This window comes from Enhydra lutris, unplaced genomic scaffold (genome assembly GCF_002288905.1).
Source record: "Enhydra lutris kenyoni isolate GAN:26980312 unplaced genomic scaffold, ASM228890v2 scaffoldscaffold22, whole genome shotgun sequence".
Taxonomy (NCBI): Eukaryota; Metazoa; Chordata; class Mammalia; order Carnivora; family Mustelidae; genus Enhydra; species Enhydra lutris.
Genome location: NW_019154106.1, coordinates 12,910,838 through 12,922,183, shown reverse-complemented (window position 1 = coordinate 12,922,183; position 11,346 = coordinate 12,910,838). Strand labels below are relative to the sequence as shown.

At 53.0% G+C, this 11,346-nt stretch overlaps 2 protein-coding genes across 2 annotated transcripts in view; one reads left to right on the top strand and one right to left on the bottom strand.

Moving 5' to 3' along the window:
- Positions 1-814: 814 nt before the first annotated feature.
- On the bottom strand, positions 815-4,543 carry LOC111150219 (yippee like 4). The gene is made up of 5 exons (XM_022507640.1): positions 4,496-4,543; positions 1,793-2,117; positions 1,595-1,638; positions 1,126-1,234; positions 815-904 (listed from the first exon to the last, which is right to left on the bottom strand). The coding sequence occupies exons 2-5, from the start codon at positions 1,931-1,933 to the stop codon at positions 815-817; spliced, it is 384 nt and encodes a 127-aa protein (XP_022363348.1). The 5' UTR covers positions 1,934-2,117; positions 4,496-4,543.
- Positions 4,544-9,061: 4,518 nt separating this feature from the next.
- The window catches only part of LOC111149541 (cleavage and polyadenylation factor I subunit 1), a 10,800-nt gene continuing 8,515 nt past the window's right edge, over positions 9,062-11,346 (top strand). The window contains exons 1-2 of the mRNA XM_022506636.1: positions 9,062-10,140; positions 10,726-11,345. Coding sequence (XP_022362344.1) covers positions 9,535-10,140; positions 10,726-11,345 — 1,226 coding nt within the window. The 5' untranslated portion in view covers positions 9,062-9,534. The remainder of the gene's footprint in view (positions 10,141-10,725; position 11,346) is intronic.

Sequence of the window (11,346 nt, the reverse complement as noted above, 5' to 3'; positions counted from 1 at the left end):
GAAGCCTGACCCCGTGGCACTGATGTCCCACCTCCCCTCCAAGGGACCGGGTCCCAGAGAGCAGTGGCTGGGCCTCAGAGAATGCCCAGAAAGCCTGCTCGTGCTGGAACAGCCAGCTGGGGTGGGGGCTGTTACAGGAGCGGCTTTCCCCACCCCACCCACTGGCGAAGATACTCGAAAGTGCCTCTTTAGTGCCAAGATGAACTAAAAAGTGGAGTGAAATGGAAACCCCTGTGATTCTTTTATTTCCCAGGGCTTAGGATCTGGGATTTTTTTTTTTTTTCCTCCCCTTACATCCCCGAATCCTTTCTCCTACAAACGGGGGTGGGAAACTTCACCCTCAGAGACTGGTGTCTCACGGTGTCTGAGGCCAAAATTTCACTCCAATTCAAGCCCCTTCTCATCTGCTGTCCTGTGGCCTGGGACCTACCAGCCCCATGCCTAAGGCTTGTCCTCCGTTCACTCAAACAAGAGATTAGGGCAAAAATGGGTCTTCTGCCTGACCTATGCCCTGCCATCACCTCCGTTTTCAGGACCTTAGGGCTAGAAGGACCCACAACTATCCTCATTCACCAGCTCTGTCTCTCCCTGACTGCTGCCCACTCCTGAGCCTTGAACACCCCTGGGGTACCCCAGACCACCCTTCCAAAGGGGCCTGGGGGGTGATGAGGTGGAGGGGGGGAGGGGTGGTGGGAGCCGGCTTCCCCCCAGGGGTGGGGCAGTACTCATGCTGGTATAGACTGCTTGGCAGGGCCAGGGGACAGGTGTGGGGAGGGTGGGCATGCGGAGGAAGGGCACAGCCTGCCTGAGCCCCTCAGTCCCAGCCGTTGTCTTTCACCATGTGTGACATTTCAATGATGTACTTCCCCTCCTTGTACTTCTGGCTTGTCTCAAAAGCCTGCTCCTGGTGGAGGGGAAGCAGTGAATGTAGGACAAAACAAACCCCCTCCAGGTCCTCCTCCTACCCAGGCTCCTACCCCTGCCCCCAAAAGCCCCTGCGCAGTCCGACCCAGCAACGAGCTCCCTGCTTCTGTGGACCATGCAAAAGCCTGCAGTGGTCCCTAGGGCTCAGGGGGCCATGACGAGCGTCCAAGTGAGAGGGTGGCCCCCTCTCTAGGTACTTACATACTTCCAGCCCAGGGTGGTTTTGCAGCTCTCGCAGAAAATGTCAGCTACCGAGTGGAGCCCCGTGAGCAGGAGGCGCTGTTCAGCGGGTCCGCAGCCCACGTTGACCCTGTCTCAGGAAACACGAAGGACCCGGCACCAGGGGAGTCGTTCTGTCAGTTCAGCCCCCAAACAACCCAAAGGAACTTCCACCTGGAGAGCACTTAGCCCACCCCACGGGAAGCCCTGGCCGGCCACACTCCACCCATGAATGCCTAGGGCCTGGGCCTCTCCTCTCCAGGGCAGTGGTTCCAGTTCTGCCCAGACTCTCCATGAGAGAACCAAGGACTGAGTTTCTGGACCCCTTGGCAAAAGGAGAGGCAAGAGCCAAAGGTGCAAGGCCACCTGCTGATGGCTCACCCCCTTTCTCCGCAATGGAAAGTTGCTCGGACTCACGAACACACATACACACAAAGAGAGGTAGACTCACACGGAGTTAAACAGGTAGGCTCGGCCGTGGCTCCCTTGGAAAGACTGTGGAGACATAGGACAGACAGTGACTGCTGGGTTGCCCTTGGCCCCACTGCCTGAGCCCCCCAGGGGCGAGGGAGAGGGCGGACAGCCTTCGTTGCCTCTCCCCTCGGTGAGTCCTGGTGGGAGAGAAGTGGCAGAGCCCCACCTGGCGTACCTTGGAGATGAGCTCATCGTGTTTGGCCAGGTGTGCGCGGCAGTGGACGCAGCTATACGTGCGGTGGCAACGGGGCAGGTAGCTGCGGAACGTCTTGGCGGGGAGGCAGGCAGGGCCCGGGCCAGGGTCGCAGCTGGGCATGACAGGCTGGAGGACAATGCCCTGGCGGGCCGGAGGGGCTGGCGCCGTGCAGCCCCCACACAGACGGTCGCAAGTGAAGCAGCGGAGCAGGTTGGCTAGAGCCGTGTTTCAGGGCAGGAGAAATGTGGGGGGGCTGCCCGGCCAGGGCCCCCCCAGACGTGAACCAAATAGAAATGGAAGTCACCTGGGAAGAGGAAAGAGCGCATCAGGAGAGCCCTGACCTCCCGAAGAGCCCCTCCCCAGGGGGGATGGGGAAGATGGGCTCCGCTCCGCCCTGCCCTGACTTCCCCCACCACCAGGGACCCTCAGTGTGCCAGTCGCGCCATCGCCCGGTCCCCTGGATTCCCGGCTGCACTGGCAGCTGTTCCAGGCCTCTGATGCCACAGCCGGAGAGGTGGTGTCTCTCCCTCCTGGGGCAGGAGGAGCCTTCGCCGTTTTCCACCGAGAGCAGCCTGCTGGTACCAACGCTGCCATGGGAGCATTGCCATTGGCAAGTGTCCTCTCTCCTGGGTTTCAGCCCTTTTGTGAGGGTCTGCACCCCACGTGTGCTGCTAGGCTCGGGTTCAGAGCCTTTGACAAGTTGGGGAAGCCTGGCGGTTTTTCTCTTCTGCGGCCTCCATTTGCAATGCAATCGGTCCTTCATACATTCTGTGTGGGGGAGAAGCCGGCCCAAAAGGCAGTCAGGCAGGCACACACACCCTGCTTAGCTCTGTCCTGGGGCTGGGGTCCTGCATTCTGGGAACTAGAACTTCATGGATGTCTCCTTTGGTACCAAAGACCTCAGACGTGGCCGCTTGCCAGCCCTGCACTTTGGTCCACTCGTTCCAGCTCAGAAACAGCGACTTGGCTCTTTTCTCAGCCTCTGAGCCCCCTTGGTCTCTACTGCTCTTTGCTCACTGTTGCCTTAGCCTCAGTTAAAGACTTGGACATCCAACCCTAGGAGAGAAAAATATCTTTCCTTCAGGCAAATCTAACAGCTGGAAGCAATGGGTAATGGGGATCACGGCAGGGATGGCTGACCTCCTGGGCTGTGTGGTGTGGTGTTGGATAAATGTCCACTGCAGAAGTGGGGGGGACTCCTAGTTTCAAAACCTAGGTGTGGGGGTACAATGAGGAGAACGTTTCCACCTTCTCCCTGGAGTAGGGACAAACAGCAGTGACTCTGTGGGTGACATTAGATAAAATTGCTGGGTTTGGATTAGGAATGTTGAGGGAGAGGTCAGTATCCGCCCAGACTCCAACCCCAAAGTGGCAGAGGGTGCTAGAGGCAGCGGATAAGAAGGGAGGGGCCCCCTGTTGGCTCTGATAAACGGGTGAGGTTCTGCCTTTTCCTCCATGGGGCCTTGAGGCCTGCCGTGGGTGACTTAGCTCAAGTCCGGTTCCGAGGTGCCAGCTGGGTACTCTGGCAACACAAGGCCACTAAGCAGAGCAGAAGTGGCATGACTGCGAGTAGCCTGGGCAAGCAGGCTCTCATCCTGTGCCCTGTGGTGGCCACTGGCGCCCCAGCCGTTCCAGTGTTTCCTGGGGCCACCAGGCAGTCTCTCCACAGAACCCCCACCCCGGACTGAGCTCATCATCAGTTTGAGGTCCTCTACCTTTGGCTGGGCCCCAGAAAGACACCTTGAGCTGAGTTCAGGGTGACATTGGGCTCTGGCTGCAGAAGAGGGGCCCTCCTCACCAGAGTCCACTGTTTAGCGCCCACTTCCCGGGTCTGCCTTCAACTTTGCCTGTGAGCTCCCCTCTGCTGCGCTCCACCTAGTGCACCTGCCAGGGACCCAGCCAGGGGGCCAGGCTGGGTCCTTGCTCTCTATCTCCTCCCCGGGCCTCCGACACACCTCCCTCCCTCTCTCTCCCCGGCTTCCCCATCAGGCCAAGGAGAGGCTGCACAGAAGGCCAGAGACTCACTCACAGGAGGGGTAGCTGGGGTCATTGCTTCCCGGGCTCAGATCACAGGAAGAATCAAGTTGGGCAAATGACGGAAAAAACAAAGGCAAGCTGAGTGCAGGGGAGAGGATGTTCCCCCAAGTGAGATGGGGCTGGACCGTGGGAGGTGGGGGAGAGGGAGCGCTGGGGGAAGGGGGGTGCTGAGCAACCAGCGCTGACAGCAGAGGCGCCCAGGCGGAGGCTTGAGGAACCAGGTGCGAATCCTGTGCCTGGTTGGGGGTGGGGGACACGACACCTGCTCACAATGGATTTTCTCATCTGCTCCGAGGTTTCACCGCCCCCCCCTCCCGGGCTGGCGTTCTCGGCATGGTATGGTCCAAATAATTAGCAGCGCAGCCAGCCTCCCGGGCGGGCTTCGGGGGTCTACACCAGCAGCAAAACAATAAACAGTGAGGCCTGATGCAGCCGCCAAAGTTGCCGGAAAATAAGTGCGGGAACCGTCAGAGCCCTGAGAGGGATGGAGGAGCTGAGAAGGGAGCGGAGGCAGCGGGGAGGGGGAAGGGAGGACAAAGGGTGGATGAATAATGCTTTTGCAATGGGGAGAAAGCAACACGCAGCAGGAGGAGGAAATTTGCGAAAAGGGAAAAAAATTCATTTGGAGAAGGGCTGCCCCCTCACCTTGAGGTCTGCTCCAGAGATCTCCGTCTATCTCTCTCTCTTTCTCTCTCTCTCTCTCAATCTCTCTGCTCACTCTTCTCTCTTCTCTCTCCGCTCCTTCAATTGGGAAGGGGATGGGGGAGGGGGAAGGTAGTTAGGGGCTGGAAACTGGGGCTGCCAAGCTGGCCAGCTGCTGGGGGGCCAGAGGTTGTCTCTCGTCTGTACCTCGGTCTGTGGGTGAATGTAGCTGTGTGTTGTGGAACTGCATCATAACACTGTGAGTCATCCATCCCCCCACCCCCTCACCTCCCACGTCAGAGCAGGGCTGGGAGACACAGGAGGCGGGTTGGGAGGAAAGGAGGGGGCAGGCATCGAGGGACGGGTCTAGGGGAGGGAGAAGGGGGGTGGGAGCAGATGGATAGGATGGGAGGAGGGATGCTAGAGGAGAGGCTGGTTGCTGAGGAGGAAGGCAGTGTGGCCAAGGAAACAGAAGGAACCTGGGGGAAGGACAGGGCTGGGCAAGGATGGAGTACGGGTGGCAGGCTGGAGGGAAGGAGGTGGCCAGGCAATGACAGTGAGAGATGGATGCAGAGAACTAGGCGTGTGCACACATTCAAGAGGATATATTTCCCATCTCAGCCCGGAAACCAGTCCTGACGCAGGGAGAAGAAAGACAAACTGATGGTTACATTGTGCTCCCCAAGCTTGAACCAGGCACTTCCAAGCCTCGGAGCCTCAGCTTAATGCCCCTCAAGGAGTCATAGACGGAATATGACCTCTCACAAGCAGGAACCTCTCCTCAGCTACCTCCAAGTTACTTGTGCTTCGGGAAGAGAGACACCCACATTACGTAAGGTTCTCTACTGGGCTGTAAACTTTTTGAGAAAGGTCCTCTGGGAAACTCCTCTCTGCATCCCAAGACTGCAATGTCTAGCGCAGAGCCTTGCCAAAGATGATGATCACAAAACAGCAGTCGAGCCACATCTTCAGACAAGGTCCAGGGGTCTGGCTTTGGTCTCAAAGGGACATGAGTTTGAGTACCATCTTGGCCAGTACACTCACCAGGAACCCCTGGACAAGTTTCTGATCTTTGTGCCGCCAGTTTTCCACTCCTCCTAAGATTTACCTCATGGAGATGTGAAGTAAAGTGAGGTAGATGTAAACACCGAAAAAGTGACTGGCATACGATCCACACTTAGTAAACAGTAGTTATTTCCAAACACTGTTCTCAGCTTCATACCCCATAAACCCCAGAGAGGATTTACTATTAAATTCTGACATCTCAAGAGACACATACCAACTTTATACCTTATGAAAAACTTACACTTTTCGGGGCTATTTTTCTAGCAGCTTCCAATTACATTTCATTTGACTCAGATTCTATTTCTCATGGAGTGCTGTCCTGTGCGTATCTCTGAAGTGTGTGGATACGGAACATATCCTCTAAGATAAAAGCCCCAATTTCTAACAGAGGCTACCATCTAGAAAATGAAGTGTGACAGAGATAGGTACTCAGAAAGGACAGCTCATGGGTCCTTTGTCTTTTCACATGTAAGGCAAGGGAGGAGTAGGGAAATGTGGGTAATGGGAGGCATTGCTAGCTGGGTATGAAAAAGTACCAGGAGGGGCACCTGGGTGGCTCAGTCACTTAAGCCTCTTCCTTTTGCTCAGGTCAAGATCCCAGGATCTCTTTACTAAGCAGGAAGCCTTCTTCTCCCTCTCCCACTGTCTGCCACTCTCCCTGCTTGTGCTCTCTCACTCTCTCAAATAAATACAATTTAAAAAAAAAGTAATTCTATTTAATCTGGGAAGATTCTGGGGTTTAAGATAAATTCTGAAAACACAGTGCAAGTGCCTTGAGTGATATCACCAGAAGTCTGGAACTGAGAGGGATAACTGGGTAAAGAAAGAAGTGTTTCTGTCTGGGCAGCAGATGAAAGAGGAAAGGTAAGTGGGGGGAGGAATTTGAGGAACCATTCTTGAGGAAAACATTGGGAAGTGGGGGAAAAGGTAGGTGAGTAGTTCTTAGGGCAAGGACTGAAAGTTTGGAGGGAAAAAAAGGGGATACCAATTAACTCAGGAAGAAAATGATCAAGGGTTTAACTGGAGAGGATAATGAAAAAGACATATGAGGACAGTATTCTTTGGGGGTGGGAGTGGAGATGGCAGGAACGCTTGGTGAAAGATGACAAGGAAGAAGAGAGAGTGTAGGCAAGCATGCATGCTGTAAATGTTGTGTCCTCACTCTGTTTAAGAAGTGAATTGGAAGGGGCCTGGCTGGCTCAGTAGGTGGAACTTGTGACTCTTGATCTGGGTGGGGGAAGGGAGTTGTGAGTCAGAGCCCCACAATGGGGGGCAGAGATTACTTTAAAAAGGGGGGGTAGTGAAATGGAGATAATCTAAAGGCAAGAAGAGTTTCTTTTCCCTAAGTTCAGCTTGAGATGGATATATAAATAAGCAAAATAAAGATGACCTTCAGATAATTGGAAGAAATTGCCTCAAGGGACAGTGTGTGGAAGCGAAGAAACAGATCTGGGAAATAGACTGCAGGGAAAGAGGAGAGGCTGAGCTTATTCCGGGAGAGAATTTGCAAATAGAAGCCTGGAACTGAGTTTTTGAAGAGTGGTGAAAAGTTATGGGATACCTGAAAGTTCGCTGGAGAACTAATGCATGTGTGGTGAATGAATGAATTCAAGCGAACCATTAAGGAATAAGCCTTGGGAAGTGAGGATGGCACTTGGACAGAATGAGTGCTAAGGCAAGGTCGGTGTGAAAGACGCAACCCAGAAAATAATCGTCCTGGGCTTCGTGATCCAGAGTAACCATGGGAGTTGGACTGAAGGAAGTTACTCATCCGTAAACTGGGGGGTGTTAATTATGGTATGTACTTCATAGGACTCCTGTGAGGATTAAATGAATTTACACCTGTAAAACTCAGAGAATTGTACCTGGCATCTAACACTATGTAAGTGTTTGCTACTATAATAACTAGACTCAGAATCCCAAATCCTGGGCTTGAGTCCTAACTTGGGCAAGTCCCTTCACCTACCTTAGTCTCCTTCCTCATCTGAAATTGGAGATAATAAAACTGACTTTATAGATTGGCTGTGAAAGAAGATACTGGAAAAGGCTTTGAAAATTTTAAACTATTGTACAAATGGACGGCATTATTAGAGCTCCCCCTCCTCAGCCTATAATAAAAACTTAAAAGCTAACATCAGATGCCCTGTTACCCTGTGCTTAGTACTTTACAGTATCATCCCATTCAATCTTTAAAACAACTTTAAGAGGTTGGGTACTGTTATTATCCCTGTTTACAGACCAGAAACTGGGTCTCAGAGCATTTATGCCTGATTTGCCCAAAGTCACACAGCAAGAAAGTGGCAAAGCAGAGCACAAGATTCCAAAGCCCAAGCTCCTGAGGATTATAGATGTGGCCCAAACTGTCGCCTGTGGAATAAATAATTGGCTTTGTAGAACTGTCAGGAATTCAGGGAGGGAAAACGAGTCACCAACATATATTCCCTCTCAAGAGGAGAGACGTTGTTGGGTAATGACTGGAAGAAATTCTTGGATATTTATTCTTTTATTAAAAGAAAAAAAATTTAATGCCCTCTAGGTGCCAAGCGCTGTGTCAGAGAAGGGAGGACAGCCCAGGTTTGCCTCTGACAGGCTGTTTTCCTCCACTTTCCGTTACTCCCAGATTTCCCCCCACCTCCTGGCTTGTGGTGCAGGCAAGCAGATGGTCGTGGGACCCAGATGGCGAGCCTAACCAGCCCCTTCCCTACCCCCACACCCTCCTCCTCCCCGCCACACCCTCCTCCTCCCCCGCCTTACCGCTACCCACCAAGGGCCTCTCCACCGCCCCTCTCTTTCCCCCGCGGCAGGTGAGCGGGAACACTGGTGCTACAGTCCGCATATTGCCGCGCCTCGGCAACCATTGGCTCCTTGGCGGGTCCCCGCCTCGCGCGGGGCGTAACCGCCACTCCTCCTACCCACTGCTGGCCAGCTTCGCTAACAATGACGGCCGCCGCCCCGCCCACCTTTGGCGTCACGAGCAAAACAATCCCCTAACTACAACTCCCAGAAGGCCGAGCGGCTGCGCGAGCACAGCAGCCTGAGGCCATTCTGGCAAAACTACACATCCCAAGAGGCATCGCGCGACCGCGGCTTCTCCATTGCGCAAGTGCGGAACCGCCTCTGTTTCCGGCGTTGGTCTGGGCGAGCGTGGAGTGCTGTTGGGTTTAGGTGTCGTCGGGGCTCTTCCATTTACGTGTTTGGGTTTGTGGCTGCACAGGTGAGATAACAGGCTCGGGAATGCAACCGTCGCCCCCTTAGGGCCAGGACGGATTTCGGCGTCTGGGGGTACCGGGACAGATACTGGACTTAGAGCTGCTATTCGCGATCGGAGATCATTCTTCACTATTTCTCGGCGTTTTCTAGACCACGAAGTAATTTTTTCCTTCAGCAGTGCCCGGAACAACAGTTTGTGAGAGGAAGCCTAAGTGCCTCCACTTGACAGCCGAGGAAGAGGTCCAGAGAGATAAGGTGATTTGTCTAACGACGGTACTTGGCAGTTGCTGAGCGGGGCGTTACTGCTCTAAGTTCAAACCCAGTATTTTCTGCTTTGCATCCAGATCGCAGACACCCTTTCTTGTTGATTAAGAGAGTTGGGGAGTGGACTTTTGTTGCCCTCTCAAGTGGAGTATCCCAATAGAGTGACGAAAGGAGCTATGGAGGTGATATAATCAAGTCTTAGGTCAATGTGTAGAAATAATTTTATGTCTGAATCATTTATTCACTCGGTGAATTTATGAGGTGCCTTCGGTTTGTCAAGCCCTATTCTAGATACTGGAGATACAGCAGCAAACCAGACTGCCCAACCCTTAGATTCCAGCGGGGGCAGTCAGACAATAAACAAATACATAGTGAGACACGTAGGGAGAAAAATAAAGCAAGGTAAGGGGAACTATCCATGGGAGGATCTTGAACAGCGTTGTAACTTCCGTTTAGATCTGATAATTAATTTGTGTTCTAGGTACAGCAGCTACACAGAAAAGATGGGAGAGGAGGCCAACGATGACAAGAAGCCAACAACTAAATTTGAACTAGAGCGTGAAACAGAACTTCGCTTTGAGGTGGAGGCATCTCAGTCAGTTCAGTTGGAGCTGCTGGCCGGCATGGCAGAAATCTTTGGCACAGAGCTGACCCGAAACAAGAAATTCACCTTTGATGCTGGTGCCAAGGTGGCTGTTTTCACTTGGCATGGCTGTTCTTTACAGCTGAGTGGCCGCACCGAGGTGGCTTACGTCTCCAAGGACACACCTATGTTGCTTTATCTCAACACTCACACAGCTTTGGAGCAGATGAGGAGGCAGGCGGAGAAGGAAGAAGAGCGAGGCCCCCGGGTGATGGTGGTGGGCCCCACTGATGTGGGCAAGTCCACAGTGTGTCGTCTACTGCTCAACTACGCAGTGCGTTTGGGCCGCCGTCCCACTTATGTGGAGCTGGATGTGGGCCAGGGCTCCGTTTCCATCCCTGGTACCATGGGGGCCCTCTACATTGAGCGGCCAGCAGATGTTGAAGAGGGATTCTCTATCCAAGCCCCTCTGGTGTATCATTTTGGCTCCACCACTCCTGGCACCAACATCAAGCTTTATAATAAGGTCAGAGCCAAGGTGGGATGGAGGGAAGGGCTACTATTAGGGTAGAAAGTTGTGCAAAAGTGTGCTAATTGAAATCGTCTGTGACCATTTCGTTGCTCCCTCTCAGCTGGTATGATGGCCACATGATTTCGGAAAAGACAGCTTCAAATAGAAGTCGACCTCAGATTGTTAAACGTTTCTGTGGCTCTGTTCTTTTTTATTTTATTTTATTTATTTGAGAGAGAGAGAGAGAGCATGAGAAGGGGGAGGGTCAGAGGGAGAAGCAGACTCCCTGCCTAGCAGGGAGTCCGATGCGGGACTCGATCCCGGGACTCCAGGATCATGACCTGAGCTGAAGGCAGTCGCTTAACCACTGAGCCACCCAGGCATCCCTGTGGCCCTGTTCTTGAGTAATTTACTAAATCTCTACTTAGGACATGAAACAGTAGAAGAAGCAACATAAAAATGAAATCCCTGTTACAGGTTAAAACCACAGTCATTAAGAATGTCATTTTTTTCTTGTACCTAATAGCCACTTATTCTATGTAGCTATGAGTTTGTTTGTTTTGTGTTGTTTTTTCCTCACCTTGATGCTCTCTTCTGCAGATTACATCTCGGTTAGCGGACGTGTTCAATCAAAGGTGTGAAGTGAACCGAAGGGCCTCTGTGAGTGGCTGTGTCATTAACACCTGTGGCTGGGTCAAGGGCTCTGGGTACCAGGCCTTGGTGCACGCAGCTTCAGCCTTTGAGGTTGATGTGGTAGTGGTTCTGGATCAAGAACGACTGTACAATGAACTAAAACGGGACCTGCCTCACTTTGTCCGCACTGTGCTGCTCCCTAAATCGGGGGGTGTGGTTGAACGCTCCAAAGACTTCCGGCGGGAATGTAGGGATGAGCGTATCCGTGAGTATTTCTATGGATTCCGGGGCTGTTTCTATCCCCATGCCTTCAATGTCAAATTTTCAGATGTGAAAATCTACAAAGTTGGGGCACCCACCATTCCAGACTCCTGTTTGCCTTTGGGCATGTCTCAGGAGGACAATCAGCTCAAGCTAGTACCTGTCACACCTGGCCGAGATATGGTGCACCACCTCCTGAGTGTTAGCACTGCTGAGGGCACAGAGGAGAACCTTTCCGAGACCAGTGTGGCAGGCTTCATCGTGGTGACCAGTGTGGACCTGGAACATCAGGTGTTTACTGTTCTCTCTCCAGCCCCTCGACCACTG